Source organism: Quercus robur, chromosome 8 (genome assembly GCF_932294415.1).
Source record: "Quercus robur chromosome 8, dhQueRobu3.1, whole genome shotgun sequence".
NCBI lineage: Eukaryota > Viridiplantae > Streptophyta > Magnoliopsida > Fagales > Fagaceae > Quercus > Quercus robur.
In genome coordinates, this window is record NC_065541.1 from 1,809,854 (window position 1) to 1,831,311 (window position 21,458).

The 21,458-nt window shown below is 37.4% G+C and overlaps 1 protein-coding gene and 1 pseudogene across 1 annotated transcript; both read right to left on the reverse strand.

Annotated features, from left to right (window-relative positions):
- Positions 1 to 2,880: 2,880 nt before the first annotated feature.
- On the reverse strand, positions 2,881 to 9,399 carry LOC126694156 (subtilisin-like protease SBT5.3; annotated as a pseudogene).
- Positions 9,400 to 16,106: 6,707 nt separating this feature from the next.
- LOC126694157 (subtilisin-like protease SBT5.4) lies at positions 16,107 to 21,040 on the reverse strand. Its single transcript, XM_050390241.1, has 11 exons — positions 20,957 to 21,040; positions 20,663 to 20,772; positions 20,452 to 20,549; positions 20,152 to 20,316; positions 19,347 to 19,455; positions 18,306 to 18,849; positions 17,810 to 17,907; positions 17,443 to 17,688; positions 17,222 to 17,336; positions 16,900 to 17,113; positions 16,107 to 16,786 (listed from the first exon to the last, which is right to left on the reverse strand). Exons 1-11 carry the CDS (start codon positions 21,038 to 21,040, stop codon positions 16,239 to 16,241), a joined length of 2,331 nt encoding a protein of 776 aa, XP_050246198.1. The 3' UTR covers positions 16,107 to 16,238.
- Between the last annotated feature and the right edge of the window lie 418 nt (positions 21,041 to 21,458).

Genomic DNA, 21,458 nt, shown 5'->3' on the forward strand with positions numbered 1-21,458 from the left:
CTATTTGATGAGTGATATGATTTGCTCAAACAATAAGCATGTATGATTTTATGAATGACCACCTAACGCTGAGGCTTGAAAATTTTGTCCAATAGTATTTGCACCGTCAGGTAATTCTGTCGGTTGCAGAATTTAACATAAATAAAATCAAAAGGTTAATACTTAAAAGAATAGTATTAGCAGAGAGTTATCTGTAATCCACCATCAAGATTGATATTTAATAGAGAATAGCGTCCAATAATGGCCAACAAGTCATATAATATTGTCATTCTTTGGTTTGTGACTTTACAGTTTTGTGTGCTTTCTGGGTGTAGGAGAGATTCCTATTGGCAACATGTGAACCGTAAGACAAGAAGTTTTTGGAATGGAACCACAAGCAAACAAATAAATAAATAATCTTTCTCTCTTCCTTTTTCTTTACCTTTGTTGCTAAAGAGAAATTCGGATAGGCAAACACGTAGACTTTCAACCAAAGTTGATGGAAAACTTTACCGAACAAATGAACGGACAAGATCAATATTCACCTAACAAAAAACTCTTCAATCCAACGGCTACTGACACAACTTTAGCACTGACACTCCCCTATATAATGCTTAGTGCATGAAAGGGTATTATTATGTGTAATGTAAGCTAAGGTAGGTGTAGAACTAGCTAGTCAAAGACTCAAAGTGCATTGGCACTCACATACATACATGAGTGGAGCTACCAAAGTGGTGTTTGTCATTGGAGAAAATGGAGAGAGAGAGTTTGGATTTTCGGAAGGTTGTGGCATGGGCGAGTAGGGAGGACAACATACTTTATATGTGGTTTCATTGCTCTTTGTTTTGGTTAAGAACCATAACAAAAGTCGCAAAAACAAAGTTTGTCTTCCCTACTCCGCCCATGCCATAAGTTTCCGATTCTTCCTCCCTCTCCTTACCTTCTCTTAATTTTTTATCTGCAACGATGTAGGCTTCTGAGATCGAACCACGTTAATTACTGCGTTTTCTATACTTTCTTTATTTTCTTTTTCATATTTTCTCATGCGTATCAGAGTTATGTTTTATCTTTTTTAATATGGTACTCATGTCTATACTTAATTCCTAATAGATCTAATCTTATTGGTTTATAAGCTTATTTATGATTTTGCCTATGTATGTATGTATGTATATATAGGTAAGTAGGTATGACTATGCATGCTAAACGGTGTTTTGTGTAAAATTTAGTTGATGGTATGTATATATGTATATATATATATATATATATGTAGGTATGACTATGGATGATGAATGGTATTTTGTGTTGAAGTTGATTAGTAAGCTTAAATTATTAGAAAACGGTGATTTTAATATTTAAGTATTTTTCTGCTTTGATTTGGTCATGAATTTTTCATTCATCCAAGCTAAATAAATTAATTCATAATTTATTCAGTAAAAAAAAATATATATTAATTCATCCAAGCCAAATAAAAAACAAATCTGTGCCTAAATCTTCCACATGGTACTTTTTGTGGTTTCTCTTCGAATAGTTGAAAAGCATTGATTCAAGATTTTTTTTTTTTGGGGGTGGGGGATGGGGAGTGACCTTTATTCTGATATTCTTCTGTATGAAAATTGTCAAAAATGATGAAATAATTTATGGCTATGTTGTATTAATGAAGGTAGCTTCTAATTCTGGGCCTAACAAAATGATGGGAAAGTTGTACTTTTAATTTCTTGTTTTTGGATGCCATTTATTAGGAAATTTTACCTAAGAGAAAAGAGGCCAGTTTGTGACATTTTCAATCATCTGTCCTAGCAAGTTGATATGTAATGATCTCTATTAGTAGATGATGTATTTGCAGACACTGCCTTGTCACCAGGTGTGAATTGTTCCGGGAAGGCTAGGGAAGTCTTTGTGATAGTTGAGCTGAGTTTTGGATAACTTGGAGGTAATGAGTCTCTGGCTTAACTGCTGGTGTACGCGTTTCCTGCTAAGCAGGGTGTAAAATTCTCTGTTTTGAAAAAGGGTAGAGGAAGACCAAACATAACACTAGTAGAAATAGTAAAAAAATGACATGTCAACTGAAGAAGTAACAAAGAGAACGACTTTGGATAGAATAGAATGGAGGAAAAGAATACAGTGACTGACTATCACTCATCTATTGAGGATCCAAATCGATCTCAAAGAATTACTATGACTTTGTTGTTCTATTCATCCGCAAAAGAGAGAAGGAAAAGCTCAAATGTTATGTAAATGATCAGCAGCAAGGACTTGAGGCCCTGCTTTCTTTTAGTGTAGTGGCAATACTGTAAGCATTATTTTGGCAATCAAATGGCTGATTGTCTTTTTATACTTGTTACGGCAAGATTATTTTAGAAGGAGTCTCAAAGATAAGGTATTCTGCAATCTACAAGATTGCTTGGATAACTGTTATCTACCATATTTGGATTAATTGGGATGCCATAATTTACAATGGAAAGATTTGTTCTGAAACTGATCAATATGAACTATATTGTATATGTTGTTAGATATAGGCTCTTTTGGTGTAGAAATGTTAGAAATTCTATCCAATATAGGACCTTATGCAACCTGTGGAAGTTTCCTTTCTTTGTTTTTGATAACTTCCTTAATTAGTTTCCTTTGATAGTTTGCAGCCTGCTGCTGCCTGTGATTTGTAATACTGTTGTAAAGTGGTTTGTTGAATAAAAATTTTCTAATTCATTAAAAAAAAAAAAAAACTTTGTAATGGCAGCCCTATCAATAGAAGGTCAGTGTATTTGTGACTAATACTGCAAGGTGAAGCTCAGCTGGATCAGTATTTTAATTTACCGATTGGCTTTAGATTGAGTTCATGTAGTATTTACTCATAATCCGATAACAATGGCAGCAACCACAAAAAAAAGAAAAAAAGAAAAAAAAGAAAGAAACCAGAATATTCTTGGTTTTTGACTTTATTTATTCTATTTCATTTTTTTGTCTGGGTTACAAATAGTTGATTAATGTTCTGGGTTTGACATTCTGCTGCAATCGGAAAATACACTTAGGCCTAAAAAGCTGAAGGTAACAAAACTAATGACTTGCTTAATAACTACCCATTTATTTGCCATGTTAAAAGCATTACATAAACAAATCTTTTTTCCAATGAAAAAGACGAGACATTTATGTCTGTAAATATCAATTCTCAGTGTGCCTCACCACAAGTGGACTCCTGACATGGTGCTTGCCATCTGACTATACCAATTCTCCAAAAACATACCCTCTAGGCTTACCCCCAACCTTAGGTTTTAAAATCACCTTGAATTTCTTCTTTTCTCCAATTACCTTAAATTTCATTCTCCTAGGTTTTATTGTGACCCAGACTCCAGCAGGTGCTTTGACACGCACTCTGTACGTACCTGGAGAACCTACATTTGTAACTATACGAGTAATAATCACTGAATCTGCAGAAAGATTAGGGACAGCTATTGAAGGGTAGATAAAGTCTGCTAGACTAAATGACTTAGGACATGCATAAGGCTTATCCGAGAATAAATTGATTTGGCTTTTGTTGTAGTGATGAGCACATAGGAAATTTAAATAATCATATATGGTTAGATCATAAATGAGTCCGGGGTCCATGGCATGGTTTGGTTGAACATTTCCTGCACCGTAGGCAAATGATGTTGCCTTGAGGTAGGATGCATCCAGCATTGGCTCCATGTTGTCATCATTTGTACTTGCTGCAGATGAAATAGGTACTAAAACATTAGGAATTCTAGAGCAAAGTATATGTCACATTTTATAGGACATGAGATTATTATCATTAACCTAAGAAAGGATTTTTGTACCGGTGGTCATGATTGCAGATTTAATAGCTGTTGGACTCCAATCAGGGTGGAGTGTTTTGAGAAGCCCGGCAATTCCAGAGACATGAGGGCATGACATGGAAGTGCCAGATTGTGAGTTAAAAGGTATCCGGCGCATATCAAATATTAGATTAGTTGGCCCATCTGCTTCGGTGTAAGCTGCAATTATGTCCAACCCTGGTGCAGTGACATCAGGCTGAAATGCATAGCAAAATCAAATGTGCAATCGGTTTAATAGTTTATTAGTAACAAAGAGAAATGTTAAAGATGTAAATGTAATTGCTAAGCAGACCTTGAGGATTGCTTGCTGAATCATATTGGGTCCTCTTGATGAGAACTGAGCTACTATTGGAGCTGGTTTCGTTCCCAGTTGTGTTATTGGGTGAGTCATCTAAGCCATAGGGTTCCTGTTACATGTACATACATATCACGAATGAATGCAAAAAATATAGGAGAAAGACTCAGAGATTTACTTGGCAGTGTTGATGTAGGCAATGGCATATTTGCCATCAGTGAAATTGATATGTGAAGCAGGAAGCAAATGAGTCTCAGCTAGAATGTCATTTCCATTTAGCTCATCATTAGCCAAAATCATCCCAACAGCACCTGCTAGAGCAGCCTGCTCGCCCTTTACAGTTCTTTCATTATTCATTCGAAGGCAGAACAAGATCTTCCCCTTCACCTTCCTGGAATCAAGCATTCCAGGCATACATTGCAGGCTACAACAGAACTCCATAAAACACTAGTTATACATGTGATGGAGGAATTGAAGCAATGCATACAATTTTAAATGATATAAAATTAATATTGATAGATTGAGTTGTTCTTACGCTTCTGTAGCAGATGCATTAGCAGCTTTAGCATCTGCAGCACTGATCAATGGATAGAACTTTTGAGATGGCAGGCCTGTAGCAGAAAGGCTTGCTCCCTGGTAGTGAAGATTTTAGAATGGATTATCACATAATGACTTCTGATGACAATGGTGTACTAGACCATCGAGGGCCTTGAACCTTGCATTTTCATGTACAACTTTTTGCTAGCTTATTCAACTTATGTACAACTTTTTAAAGCTTACGTGTTCTAAGTACAACTGTACTTCTGCTCAGCTTATTTTTTTAAGTCCAATCGGCTAATGAAATAAAATCTCCCAAATGAGCAAAAACCAAAGTTGTTAGGGTTGAAAATACCTTGAGGTGTTTCTTGTTACCCAGAGCAACATAACTTGTGAACTCTCGATCAATTGTGCTAGCACCAACCGTTAACATCCATGGTGACACATTTGTTACAGTCCCTAGATCTGGTCCTGAATTTCCTGCAGCGCCAACAACAAGAATGCCATGCTTAACTGCATGGAAAGCCCCTATTGAAATTGCATCTTCCAAAAATTCAGCTGGTGCCCCACCCAGAGAGACCGAAAGCACATGAACGCCATCACTTATTGCAGCATCAAAGGCAGCTATGATGTCTGCATCAAAGCACTGTAAACCATAAATTGGTGGCCAGCATACCTTGTAAGCTGCCACTCTGGCTTTTGGTGATCCACCCTTTGCAGTGCCATTGCCATGGCTGAAAACACTAGCTCCAGGAACAAAGTTACCACCAGCTGTTGATAAGGTGTGAGAGCCATGGCCATCATAGTCCCGTGCAGTGAAAAAGGAGGAGTTGAGAGTCCCAGCATAGAAGGCATAACCTTTGTTAAAGTACCTTGCTCCAATTAGCTTCCTGCATAGCACAAAAATTCACAGCATAATGAATAAAGGTTATTTTCATTGGTTTGTTGGGCTTAAAAATAATCTCGGTAAAAGTACAATTGTATTTAGAAAAATTAAAGTTTTAAAAAGATGTACATAAGCCAAATAAGCTCAATAAGCCTTTTTTATTTTATTTTTTGTTTTATACCAAGCTCAAGAAGCTTTGGTAAACACTAAAGAGGTAACACATAGAAATCAGAGAAACAATAAAACTAAAAATTTCCAGTCTCTAAGAGCTTGACATGGATACAACCATGTGACACTTTACAATACATGCTCCACCTTTTTTTTTGGGCTAGGTAAAGTTGTCAAGGGAATCTGACCCTTGGACATGGCCCTCCACTAGAGAGGGAAGTGTCACCTAGTAGAAAGGTCATTGGCTCCATGCTCCACTTTTAAGCTTTACATGCTCAACTTTGTGAATGAAAGGAAAAATCATTGACAAGATAGGAAGGGAATAGAATGTATCAAAAGTGGAGGGTGAAAATAGCTGCCTTATATTAAGTAGTCAAAATGCAATGGTATAAAAAAAAGATATATTCCATGCATGTGGGATGAGTCAATAATTCTTGGATCTCTTTTATTCTACTTCCTTTGGGTACTTTTCTCAACTATGATTAACTCTGTTTCAAATGGACAGGCATATAAGGAATATTATAGGCATCAAATAGAAGATTTTGGATTTCTTAATCATCTAGCTGGAAAGCAAATCATGTTTAGCTAGCAAATCCTATCAACATGGCATGAATTAGAGGAAGAATCAGTGGCTGTGCTTGTTTTTGAGTTAGTGGCATAGGATTCACAAAAAAAAAAGGCCCTAATGTTTTTAATAATAGACAAGTGACAAACTTATGCAAGTTAAAAGAAAATTTTCAAATCATTTATTTAAGCTGAGGATCCAATGTAGAGTTGTTAGATCTTCATGTGCAATAAAAAGCCTCAAATTGAATTGACTTTAAAATAATGATTGGAGAGTGAGTGGTCAGCTGCTAGTATGAATGATTGAAGTTAAATTGACTTAAATTGTATTTTATGGAAAAACTTTGTTTTTATTATTGTCTTTTCTTTTGGCTGTGATTCCAATAACACATAATTACATTTTATATAATAGAACTTCAATTATATGAGCTTCAATGATAATATTAAAAATTCTACCATGCTCTAAACGAATGTTATGCAGCTTTATTCAAACAGTATACATATTTTGGACCCTTCTTTTCAAAACTTTAAACCATAAGGTTCAGGTTTTTAAATGTAGCCACGGTTTTTGGATAGAAAGAGTTATTTCCAAAGTAACTTACTGATAGATGTCCATTCTCATCAAACCAACAATACCAGAAGCAAATGTGGTTATCTGATGCACACATGTCTTTAGCTGACTCCTCTCAAATATTTGCATAAATTTAGTTTTCTTGTATGGCTATGGACTGACTTTCATAAAATTTTCAAAACAAAGTGTGAGAAGGATTTTGTCAGAAATTTTGTACTACTTAACGAACCTCTAACTATCTAATGTGACATCACAATCAAAATCATTTAACACTTCTAAAAATTACCATTATAAACTTGTGAAGCAAGAAAAAAAGGTAAAACACAATCTTATAAGGCCGGTAAGATTCGTTGAAAAGAAACTCAATGCTATCAATATTGCTGGATAAAATTGGCAGGAAGAAGAGAGGAAAATGGACCTATTGCAATGGACTCTGTCTTTATTTCCATGCTGACATATTCCACGCCACTTTGATGGGATGGGACCAATCCCTTCATCACTAAAGCTCTTTGATTCAGGCCAAACACCTATCAAAACCACATTATAAAAGGTGATATGCCAAAAGGTGTCAAAACAAGATAGCAATTGACAAGGAAACAGTGGGACAGATATATACCGCACAAAAGGGAAGCAAAAGCAATTATGATTAGGCAAGATCTTTTTTTTTTTTGTTGACCCCACCACTGTCAAATGGTTGGTATTATACAAAAGAGAAAATATAGTTATGAGCGCCGCCAAGGAGGAAGCATGAGGAGATCTTAAGATTGATATAAAATGAAGGATTAAATGCTGTCAACTTGCTCAAACAATACATGCATTATCATCCATAATAAATTTTCCAAAGGATGAGGTATTTTTGGTGTTTAAATGAAAACAAACTAGCTGTAATCCCTCTAATATACATTATACTAAATCTGAGAAATACATACAAAATACTTTAACTTAAGAAAGTGGGTTAGTCAAATCAAATTAGCAAAATGCCATAGTGGGTTGGTCATGCACAATGGTCAAAATTGGATTTATTTGAAGTATTATTAAGTAATTGCTCTGTGGTCTATACATTACTATTTTTTATATCTTATACAAAAATCTGGTCTAATATTGCCAAATCAAAGAATTATACAAAACATAGCCCATGTACATTCTGTATTCCACGGACACAGGTTCATTGAAAGACATTGATTGTGCAAAAAAAGTGAACAATAAGTGAAGTTCAAAATTCTCATGCAACATTGAACATTCAAATGTAACTTCATTCTTCATGAAAATTAAAAATACTCATTCTTAATTCCAATTTTTTTTCATTTAAATTGGTTATAGCAAAAAAAAAAAAAAAAAAAAAAAAAACTCATGAGGATTTCAAACTAACCAGTGTCAAGGTTTCCAATTATTGTATCTTCACCAAACCTTGCCTTCTGCCAAATTGAGCCCAAAGGTACTACTCCATCTCTCTCTAGTCCAAGAAAATCCCATGACCTTGTTGTGTGCAATCTCCTCCCCTTGTTTAAGAAAACTGATACAACATTTGGGTGCTCTGTGTGGTTGGGAAGTTCATATATATTAGCAGACCAAATTCTTCCAGTTCTTGTAGAAACAAATTAAACCAGATATGAAACACAGGGAAAACAGAGAAAAAACACTATTCTTTGAAATTGTTATTGTGAACTGACTAACGTTTCGGCGCAAATGTATCAAATTGAACTTCTTACTTGAAATCAGTGCTGCTTCTTCCTCATTGAGGATTGCAGCAAAGCCATTGATATGTCTAGTATACGAGTAGAAGATTGCTTCCTTGGCCTTGTCATTGCTGTGAGAAAAATGAAACAAATAAAAAGAACTTGCTACTTCTATTGTACTTTAAAAACCAGAGATTTTATAGAGTTGTATACAATTATATACCTCCCCAAGATAGACCCTAGCAAACCATAATGAGAATTTGTGTCACCATCAAGATCCATCAATGAAGGGTCTTGTCCGTGTGAATGCCCTCCTAGGTACACTACATAAGACTGAAGCATAAAAGTAATTTAAGGCCTTTAATGGCACATGTATATGAAATCTACTCAAATGGAATATTAGAAAAAGGAATGAGAAAGGAGAACTTGCTGAAGTTTATTAAATAGCAAAAAATATACCAGTTTTGAAACTCATCGTAAATTCTACCCACATATATTCAAAAAAAACATCATCATTTAGAAGAATCTAAAACATAAAGCATGTAATAATGAAAAGTAACAAAAATAAAAGAGAAACAAACTTGCCTTTTTGTTGGCAATGGTATGCATCTGCAACAAAGAGAAAATGACTAATAGAAGTAAAGGAGTGAGAACAGATAGCCCCATTAGTTTCTTTGTGTATTGTCTTTGCTAACTAGCTCTCTCTTTTAAGGAGGACAGGCACCTTGGTTCAATATTGTAGTGCCTGTGGAAAGTTAAAAAGTCTGAATAGATACTATGTCCTTGCCAACTATGTGAACATTGAAAGCGATAGAAGATTTCTCTCTTATTTTCCTCCATATTCCAGTTATTAATGGAAATATGCTGAAGTCAAGAGCCACTCAGCTGTTTTGGTGGAGGAAAGGGGGGAGAGGGGGGGGGGGGGGGGGGGTGTGAACACGAGATACAAGCCCCCAATTACAAGCACGTATAGGAGGAAGAGCAAAAAGAAGACGGCCCAACTTGTGACCTTATGGATGGAGCCTATTAGTTATTGGGCTTGAGACTAAGCAAGCCCGAGCATTTAATAATTAGGGTTTCTTTATGTATTTTTATTGTTAGCTATTTAAGCACTTTTTTTGATTATTGTAAGATAGTTTTGAGAATTATAAAAAAAACGTGTGTTTCAATTTTTGCTTGGTGCTGACTCCAAGCAACTTTTAGGTGCTGACTCCTAGGGTTTATTTTATGGTTTAATTGTTCCATTGAAATAGTGTGGTTGTCCTACGTCAGTTTTGGTATCAGAGCAGACTTTCGGTCCATACAACACAACTGTAGACAACCAATTGAAAGCAAAACCATTAAAAGAGCAAGCCAGCCAAATATGATAGTACCTTTCAAGTTTTTGCCTCATGAGATAAACAAGCCCAAACCAGCCCCAACAATCCGTATATACCGTGTAGCCCTACATGAGTTTTTCACCACCAAGCCAATAGAAAAACCTGCGATGCCTTCCAAACCGGTGACCACCATCCGTGCCCACCTCTGATCACAGAACCCACAACCCACAACCAAAAAAAAAAAAAAAAAAAAAAAAAAATCAAAGGGAAAGAAAAGAAAGAAAGTATTGTTACTGTGACAGCCCATCGCATGTATTGGGCCTTTAAATTGTTCATCCACAGGTACACTTGTCCAAGTAAGATCCATTCACTTGAGGAGCCAAGCTCGTGACTATCTAGTGCAATAAGTTGGCCACTAACCAAGGTACAACTCTTACTCTCTTTTTGGTGGGTTCAATTTTGTCTCATTGAAAGATATTATCTTTATATTTTTTATGTGCATATCCCACCATACCCCACTGGCCTACCCATTTTGTGCTCAAGTTAGCTATTTTATTATTTGTGCTTTCTTTCAGTACCCATTCTAAAATTCCAAAAAAAAAAAAAAAAAACCAATTTCTTTGAAATATCTGATTCTCATTATTAATTGTGGAGCTTATTGGAAATTGAATTTTCTTTAGGCTATCTCTCAATATTGTGAACACTGTCACTACTTGACTGCAATTTATTCCTTTGATTCTTTGATCTAATCTCTACATGCACTCTTGCTTGACCTTAATTTTACATTGATAATTGGTTACTTGAACTTTTATGAATCTCAATTGTATTCATAAATATAGTGTGCATGCATCTACGTAGTGGTCGCATCATGTCAAACTCTGAACATCAATCCACTTCTGAGCCTAGGCCCTCCTTAGAGCAAACCATAGAAGACCTAGCAAAAAGTGTCCATAATTTACTGGATAGGGTTGAGCGAATTGAAGCATCTCAAAGAGAGACCATTAACCATGAAGGAGATAACATGCTTAGGCAAAATAACCATGGTTACTTTAATAGGGCTCCAAACTTTGAACATGATCACTATAATCACAATGGCCCTAGGGATTATGATGATAGGATGTCTAAGGAAAATACAGAAGCACCCACCTTTGATGGTTGCCTAGACCCATGGATTTTCACTGATTGGTTACGTCAGATGGAGAAATTCTTTAACTATTACCATTGGGTTGAGAATAAAAAGTGAGGTATGCTAGGATGAAGTTAATTGGAAGAGACGACCTTTTTTGGGAAGACCTTGAGGATACCCTTAGGCGACGACATGAGCCCCCCATTACTGATTGGCTTGAGATGAAGGATGCACTCTCAAGGATTTATCTTCCTCCAACTTATAGGAGCTCCCTCCTTGAGGAATGGGATCGCCTAAAGTAAGGCATTGCTCCTGTGGCTGAATATATAGAGAATTTCAAGGAGTTTAGGAGGCGAATTCGAATGGTCAAGGAAGAGGTTGTCACACTCAATAGGTTTAAGAAAGGTTTAAATGCTAACCTACTAGGCGAGATTATCACTCGAGGAGTCACTACCCTAAGAGAAGCATATGACCTTGCTAGGAATTGTGAATTAGCATCCAAATCTATCTTTTGACGACGTTTTGAGCTCCGAAGTGTTCCCACCAACTCTCAACATTTTGGTAGCAGATCTAGATTTGCCTTACCCCCTAAGGTTAACCCTAATAGCACTCTAATAGAAAAAGAGGACAAGGGAAAAGGTGAGGTCAATGAGCCTTCAAGATTAGGCTCTCGCCTCCAATGCTTCAAATGCAATGGGGTTGGACACATCACAACTAGGTGTCCCTCTAGGGCCCTTGTCATTCAAGAGGATGATGAAAAGGTTGAAGATGTTGAGGAACTAGTGTATGATCCAAATGTTGAAGAAACCTAAGATGTTGAAGCAGAATGGGAAGATGATCCTAGCTATCTCGCATGCATTAGAGCCATTTCTCCCCAGGTTGATGACTTTAAGGACTTTGGTGTCCCTAGGGTGAATGTGGTAAGGTGTGCTTTGACAGAGCAGAGAGACATTGATGATTAGCGAAGGAGTGCCATCTTCCAAACTTACACAAGTGTGGAGACAAAACTTGCAAGGTTATTATAGATAGTGGGAGTTGCATTAATGCGGTGTCCTCTAACGTTGTTTCCCGCCTAGGCTTGAAATTAACCCCTCACCCTAACCCATATAAAGTTTCTTGGGTGGATACTTCCTCTATAGCCATAAGAGAAAGATGTGTTGTCTTACTTCAATTCCTCACCTACAAGGCCGAAATATGGTATGACGTAATTCCCATGGATGTAGGGCATATTATCTTAGGTAGGCCTTGGCTTTATGATTTGGACGTCACCCTTCATGGGCGATCCAATTCTTGCTTATTTATGTTTGAAGGTAAGAAGATTGTGCTCAATCCTTTGAAACCCAAGCCAATTGACACGGGCAAGAAGACAGAAGCACCAAAGGTGAAAGGCCTGAACATCATAAGCCCAAAGGCATTTGAAAGGGTAGCAGTTCAAGAATCCATTGTGTTTGTCTTAGTTGCCAGAGAGCTTTATGGGGAGACCCGTGAAGAGCAACCTGAAGAAGTGAAGACAGTGCTCTAGGAATTTAAGGATGTTTTCCTTGAGGAACTCCCTGATCATTTACCGCCCATGCGTGACATACAACACGCCATAGATTTTGTGCCCGGAGCGGCCCTACCTAACTTGCCTCACTATAGGATGAGCTCTGCAGAGCATGTCGAGTTGCAAAGGCAAGTAGAAGAACTACTTAAGATGGGTTTTGTTCGTGAAAGCATGAGTCCTTGTGCAGTCCCTACACTCTTAACTCCAAAGAAAGATGGACTTGGAGGATGTGTGTTGATAGTGCCATCAACAAGATCACTGTGAAATATCTTCAGTTGGATGACATGTTGGATATGATGGCTGGAGCAACGATCTTCTCCAAGATAGACTTGAAAAGTGGCTATCATCAAATTAGGGTTCGTTTTGGTGATGAGTGGAAAACTGCCTTCAAGACGAAGGATGGTTTATATGAGTGGATGGTCATGTCTTTTGGATTGTCCAATGCTCCTAGTACCTTTATGAGAGTGATGACTCAAGTGCTCAAGCCTTTTATGGGGAAATTCTTGGTTGTGTACTTTGATGACATCCTCATCTATAGTAAGTCTAGAGAGCAACACTTAGACCACCTAACTCAAGTTTGTACTACCCTTAGGAAGGAGAGTTTATATGGCAACCTCAAGAAGTGCCCTTTCTTCATCGATAGAGTAGTTTTCCTAAGTTTCATAGTATTCTCTGAGGGAGTTTCTACTGACCCCCAAAAGGTTCAAGCGATTGTGGAGTGGCCCGAGCCTAAAAATATCCATGAAATTCGAAGATTTCATGGGCTCGCTTCCTTTTATCGCCGATTCATCAAGGGGTTTAGTACCATTATGTCCCCCATCACTGACTGCATGAAACAAGGGGAGTTTGTTTGGACTAAAGCTGCTGCAAAGGCTTTCAATGAGGTAAAGCAAAAGATGACTAAGGCACCTGTCATGCGTCTCCCTGATTTTACCAAGCCTTTTGAGGTGGAATGTGATACCTCAGGTATTGGTATAGGGGGAGTACTTAGTCAAGAGCGCCACCTAATTGTTTATTTCAGTGAGAAGTTGAATGATAATAAGCAAAAGTACTCCACATATGACAAAGAGTTTTATGCCATTATTCGAGCTCTTTGGCATTGGCACCATTACTTGTTGTCTCAAGAATTTGTTATCTACTCTGATCACGAAGCTTTGCGCTACCTCCATTCCCAAAAGAAACTGAATTTTAGACACGGTAGTTGGGTTGAGTTTCTGCAACGCTACTACTTTGTGATGAAACATAGGGCGGGAGTTGAGAATAAGGCTGTTGATGCACTAAGTCGAAGGGTGTCTTTGCTATCCATCATGAGTGTTAAGGTTACTGGGTTTGAACGACTCAAGGATGAATATGAGTCATGCCCAGATTTTGGGGAGCTCTACACTAGCCTAAGTAATGCCCCACGGCCAATCCTGGATAATTATACCCTTCAAGATGGTTACTTGTTCAAAGCCAACAAGTTATGTATCCCTTAGTCTTCAGTGAGAGATTTCCTAGTTTGGGAGATACATGCAGGAGGCCTAGTAGGTCATTTTGGCCGAGACAAAACAATTGAGAAAGTGGAATGTCAATTCTATTGGCTTGGTCTTAAGAAGGGCGTTGCCAAGATAGTTGGTCAGTGTTATACATGTCAACTAGCCAAACATCGCAAGCAAAACATTGGCCTGTACACGCCTCTACCTGTGCCAGATCACCCGTGGCAGGATGTGAGTATGGACTTTGTGTTAGGTTTGCCCTGCACCTTTAGGAAGCATGATTCCATTCTAGTAGTTGTTGATCGCTTCTCTACGATGGCTCATTTCCTACCATGTTCTAAGACCTCTGATGCTTCTAAGATCGCAAAGCTCTACTTTGATGAGATTGTCAAACTTTATGGTCTTCCAAAAACCATAGTGTCTAATAGGGATGTTCGCTTCATGAGTTATTTTTGGAAGACCTTGTGGCATTTAGTGGGCACCAAATTGAAATTTTCCACAGCATTTCATCCTCAAACTGATAGTCAAACTGAGGTGGTTAATCGTAGTCTAGGCAACCTCCTTCGGTGTCTAATGGGTGAAGCTAATCAGAATTGGGATTCAATTCTTCCTATAGCCTAACTTGCATATAATAGCTCTGTCAATAGGTTTATAGGTGCTAGTCATTTTAAGGTTTTGCATGGATATACACCTAGGAAGCCCTTAGATCTTTTGCCCATGTCCCCACATGTTAGGATTTTTAAATCTGTTGAGGCATATGCACGATATATTCATGATTTGTATAATGAGATTCGCAAAAAAATTCAGGTAAGTAATTCTCAATATAAAATTCATGTTGACACTCATCGGCATCATGCAGAGTTTCAGGTAGGGGATTATGTCATGATTCGGATTCGACCTGAATGGTTTCCCTCTGGGACCATTAAGAAATTGTAGGCTCATAGTGCTGGACCATTCAAGGGATTGAAACGAATAGGTTCAAATGCATATGTCATTGACCTTCCTCATGATTATGGTATTAGCTTCTCCTTTAATATTGAGGATTTAGTTGCTTATAAAAGCCCCACAGCTACTCCTGATACCCCTTTTGATGAGTCTTTGCCTAATCCTATTGATGCCCCTATTCCCACCCCTTTACCCTTAAATCTGCCCCATGCACATAAAAAATCTATTGATGCTATTTTAGACGAGCAGATTATTTCTACTAGGGATGGAGGAGTTCACCGTTTCCTAGTTCGATGGTGAGGGCAACCGAATTCTGATTGCACATGGATTACTCAAGATGAGCTACAGCGACTGAATCCAGACTTGTTGGAGTACTATCAGAGCTCTTTAGATTTCCACTCGACGAGGTCAAGTTCTTCTCACCCGGTGGGAGTTGGTGTGGACATGAGGTACAAGCCCCCAATTACACGCACGTATAGGAGGAAGAGCAAAAAGAAGACGGCTTAACCTGTGGCCTTATGGATGGAGCCTATTAGTTATTGGGCTTGAGACTAAGCAAACTTGAGCATTTGATAATTAGGGTTTCTTTATGCATTTTTATTGTTAGCTATTTAAGCACTTTTTTTGATTATTGTAAGATAGTTTTGAGAATTATAAAAAAAACATGTGTTTCAATTTTTGCTTGGTGCTGACTCCAAGCAGCCCTTAGGTGCTGACTCCTAGGGTTTATTTTATAGTTTAATTGTTCCATTGAAATAGTGTGGTTGTCCTAAGTTAGGGGGTCTACTAAGCCTAATCATAAAATAATTTAATTTATAGTTTACCAATAAAGTTGTACCAGTCAGCCTTATAGCTTGTTAGATTAACTTGTTAGTTGTGAGTAGCATTTTAATTTTATTGGATGTCCTTGAAGGAAGGGAACGTTTGCTTCGTAATTAATAAAGACTTGCAAGTTCTGACTATAAACTAATGCCATGTGAAGTTTCATGGAATGTCATATACATGGTCTAGAGCAGCCTATTGGAGAGTAATGACAATTAGTACAACTTTATGAGTCATCATGATGAATAAGAGTATTATTCCAATAAGCCAACATTTTGGGGTTTACACGCGGTGATGCACGTTGAAGGAACAAGGAAGTTGCATAAGATACTGAAGGCAATCAAATAATCAAATCATCTTGATGTTTCTGTTTTCATTTTCAACTAGAACTAGGATTACATAATTATTGTGTCCAAGAGGAAAGACGAATTCTGTTCTTTCAACATAGAACACCGTAGGCTCTAGCAAATGAAAACATCTAAAAACTGGACCTATTTTTTTATTTCTAGCTAGCAAGATTCACTGCAATAGGACTCCTGACTGAGTGCTTGCCGTCTGACCAAATCATATCTCCAAATACATAGCCGGCTCTAGTGCCTAATTTGGCAAAATTGGGCGTAATAATAACCTGGAAGGTCTTCTTTTCACCAGTTGTCTTGAACTCCAAAACTCTAGGTTTGACAGTGACGAAAACTGCAAAGGGTTGCCTGACACGCACTTTGTATGTGCCTGGAGAACCAACGTTAGTTACTGTTCTAGTAAGAGTCACCTTGCGTGCTTGGATGTTAGGAATTGCAATTGAAGGGTAGTTGAAGTCCTCTATATTGAAAGTATCGAGACATGAATAAGGCTTTTGAGAAAATAATCGGATCATGGTATCATTGTAGCCACGAGCACATAAGAAGTTCAAGTAATCTTCAGTGGTAGCGTCATAAACGAGTCCAGGGTCCATTGCACTGTTTGGGTTCACATGTCCTGAACCATAGGCAAATGGTGTCGCTTCGACAGTGGATGAGTCCAGAATTGACTTCCTGGTGTTATCTCGGGTTTTTGCTGGAATTGAAAATGGAAATGGAAAGATTAGAGGAGGTGAACAAGAATGTGCGACACTTCTCTGACTTCACAGCATGAAGGATTTGCAATATGAACTTAAAGAGAACGTTTACCTGTAGTCATGATTGCAGATTTGATAGCTGACGGACTCCAGAGAGGGTACCGTGTTTTGAGAAGGCCAACAATGCCAGCAACATGAGGACATGACATGGAAGTGCCAGAGAGTATAGAGTAAGGAAACCGGCGTTTGTCATTATCTAATCCAGTGGGACTTACTGCTTCGGTGAAAGCAGCAAGTATGTTCACTCCTGGTCCAGTGATATCAGGCTGCAATTAACACAAAATGTTAAGCACATAAGAGAATCTGCACATGTGTATACTTGAAAATAATACCCAAAAAAAAAAAAATGTTGAAGATTGAATTGCTTTGCAGACCTTGAGAATTGTTGGCTCAATGTTACTGGGTCCCCTAGATGAGAATGCAGCCATAAATGGTGCTGGCTTTACTCCTAATAGTGTCTTTACATCAGTAAGGGAAGCAGTGGGGTTCCTATTACAAAGAAATATCCATTCATATAACAATCATAACTTGTTAGAAAATAATCTTGGGTCTAACTAGTTCAAAAATGACTGTAAGAAGTGAAAAAGATAAGTACTTGGTTCTGTTAAGGTAAGCAAATATGATTTGGCCATCAGTATAGTTTATATGTGAAGCAGGTAGCACATGAGGATCAGCTGAAAGATCATTCCCATCAATCACATTATTAGCCAATATCATACCTACAGCACCTGCCCTAAGACACTCACTGCCCTTATCAACTCTTGCAATCTCCCCTCGTAGACACAGCACAATCTTGCCTTTCACCTTTTTGGGATCAAGACTTCCAGCATAACAAAGCAGACTACCAGGAAAAAAAAAAAAACTCAGTTTTATATGGTAGAGAATTGAAGAAAGATAATCATACAATTTGATATTACAAAATTATATGTGTTAGATTGAGGACATCAAGTGGTTGTGCTTACGCGGATGTGGTGGATACGTTTGCAATATTGGCATTTGCAGCACTGATCAATGGATAGAATTTTCCACCTGGCACGCCTGAAGCTGAAAGACTTACTCCCTAACAATGAAAATTAGGAATGTCACTACAACTGTTTTCATGTAATGAATAAGGATAACTTACATATTTCTTGTCAAAAGTTGCATTTGGAGGAATTTTTTAAAAATTCCTGGTCTTTTCTAGAACTAGTTTATCAATAATGCTCTCTTGAATATGCATTATATGGAAAAAAAAAATGGTAGGATTGAACTCCCACCTTATCCAACTGCAACGCCAAAGGCAAAGCACCTTAGTATTAAGAATCAAATAATTGTTGCAGAATCAATGTTAGGGCATAGCTGAATAAGCAAACAGCTTAGAACTTGGCTAGCTACAACTCACTTTCGTGTTATATGCATACTGAAATTAATCCCTAGAATATTTTTTTTACATGGATTGAAAAATAAGATACATAATACCTCGATTTGCTTCTTGTTGCCAAGAGAAGCATAGTTAGCAAGATTCCTGTCTGTTGTACTAGCCCCAACTGTGAAAATCCATGGAGCCACATTTGTTACAGTCTCCAGAATTGGTCCAGAATTGCCAGCTGAGCAAACCACAGCAATATTATTCTTAACAGCATGGAAGGAACTTATTGATATCCCATCCCTGAAAAATTCAGTGCCGCCAGTGGCACCAAGAGAAATTGAGAGCACATCAACACCATCACTTATTGCAGCATCAACGGCAGCTATGATATCTGCATCATAGCACCCGCCAGTGAACTCAGTTTTTGGCCAGCAGACCTTGTAGGCAGCCACGCGGGCTCTTGGTGATCCACCTGAAGCAGTGCCATTGGCAATGTTAAGAACACTAGTGTGGGGTACAAAGTTGCCACCAGCAGTAGATAAGGTATGGGTGCCATGGCCTTCCAGATCACGAGCAGAGTTAAGGGATTTGTTAAGAGGAGCTCCGAGTGTTGCAGCATAACCTTTGTTGAAGTACCGAACTCCAATCAACTTCCTGCATACATAACAATTAAAAACGGCGAAGCCGGGCCATATTCAAATGTTAACACATGAGAATAGAGAGCATGTAAGGAAGCCTTACTTAGTAGAAACACAAGCAAATACCAGATTGACTTAACAAGAATGACTAGAGGGTGATTTCTATCTAATCATATTACATTAGAAGCCATTCCACGTGGTTCTTTGCTTTGAAAATTTACTTAAGCATTTAAGACATGATAATTCCCATGAAGCTAAATTAGCACACTTTGTTTTCAAGTGTGACAATGAACCACCTTAGTTCTTTCAATAGCTTTTCAAAATTTATGAACTCAATTTTGTTATCAAAATCGAAACTCTGTCACTTTTTGGTTATCAACATAAACTTCTTGATAGTATTCATAAAATATTTCAATATGAACTCATTAAGGCAATACACACAATCGGATGAGGTATTTCCTATTCAAAATTTGTTAGAGAAAATTGGCATGAGTGGAGGGGAAAAAAAAAGACCTGTTGCAACGAACTCCATCTTTATAGCCAGGTTGACAGATGCCACGCCATTTGGCTGGGATGGGACCGTACCCCTTATCTTGGAAGCTCTTTGATTCTGGCCAAGCACCTAGCACAATCCCATTGAAAAAAGAGCGCACACCATAAAATGTCAAAACAAAATAGCAATTAACATAGGAAAATTTGCACAAATATTTTTTATATACATGTGAACATATTGCATATATGGATAATTGAGATTTATTTCTTTGGTGACTCACACTTGCAAATTTATAATGGTAACAAATATCAAGTTGCAAAGATAAGAATAAGTGAATGTGGATGACCTAAGTAATGGAGGAATTAATAGAGAGATAGAGTTACAATCATAATACAAAAGGTATATTTATTTTATATATATAGTACTATGGGTTGTTAAAAAATATTTTGTATTTTTTATATTTTATATATATAGTACCATGAATCTTTAATATACAATATTTTGTAACATGAGATCAGCACACTCCAATCCGAAAAATATGAAAATTGGGTTGGTCAAATCAACTAAGAAACGTCATACGTTGGTTTGAAATATATCAAAATTGACCTGATAATTGATCTAATAAAAAAAAGAGTTTGGAGTCAAATATGTTCATGTCAAAGCAGCAATACAAAGCATATGGTTTTCATCACATAGCCAACTTTAAGGGCTTGTACAAAGAAGTTAGTTGGGCTAGAAACATGCATGCAACATTTTCATATTTCTTCACACTTTGTGAAAGGAAAAAGCAATCAATCTTGAAGTAAAAGAGAATATAAGACTCACCGGAGTCAAGGGTTCCAATGACTACGTCTTCACCATACCTCCCTGCTTTCCATGCTGATGAATCAGGAATTTGTCCATCTTTAGTAAGCCCAAGAAATTCCCATGACCGCGTTGTGTGCAGTTTTCTTGGTAGGTTTGGGAATACTGATATTACTTTTGGATCCTCTGCAAGTGAAAACACAGCCATTGTCAGATATGGTCCCAACTGCATAAATTTAGCTTGCAGCAGGGACAGAAACAGAGGAAAACAGAGCCATCAATATAAAAATCCAGAGAACTGAATTAGATTGTATTCCTCACTTGCAATCTCTGCTGCTTCTTTCTCATCAAGCATTGCAGCAAATCCATTGATATGTCTTGTATAAGAGTAAATGATTGCATCCTTAGCCTTCACAGTACTGTGCAAGAAATTTATAAATAACAAAGTTGTCATTTTTATTCAACATTGACCAAAAAGAAAAAAGAAAGAGGAACATAAGTTATACATGACACCTGTTATCAAATTTTATACCTTCCTACGAATGATCCAAGCATGTCTAAATGAGAATTTGTCACACTGTCACGTTCTTGCAATGAAGCATCAAATAGATGCGATTGTGCTCCCATGTACACAACATAAGACTGCACCAAGATGTAAAAATTAAGGCCATTGATGAAATAGTTATAGAAGTCTATCAAATACCCAGATCAATACTGGTACATACATTTAGAACTTGAAATTTTATTCACGTGCATAAAATATCAAATCCTTTTCATGAAAACAAAAAACATAGAACTTTGAATGACAACACCAATATGTTGTTACCTTTTTAGCGCCATTGGTGGTGGTATGCAAAAGAAAGAAAACAACAAGGGGTAAAAGAAGCGAGGGGAGAAAAGAAAGGGCCATTTTTTTTTTCCCTATCAACTCTCTCAAGTCACAAAACCAAAGAATAAAATTTTGTGACTAGAGATAGTAAAGAGACTCTGCTTTCCTCTGCTTTTATAACTCAGTTTTGCTGTGTCTTTGGATGATATAGATAATTGGTCATCCTTCAATGACGGAAACTAGTATGGTTTTTCCATTTCAAGACGATAACCTTTCAATTGAATATGGTCAATTTAGACAGAATGGGCTTCTGAAAAAAAAAAAAAAAAATTAGACCGAATGACTTTGCGATTCTTTTTTATTCAAATACCATTTTTTTTCCAAAAATGACACGTACAGTTGTTACATGGTTGGAAATGATGTGTTTGTGTTCTGAAAAAAGTGTTTCTGAGTTTTGTTGTCTAATTCTTTGGCCTCAAAAGGAGGAGGACGTAGGAAG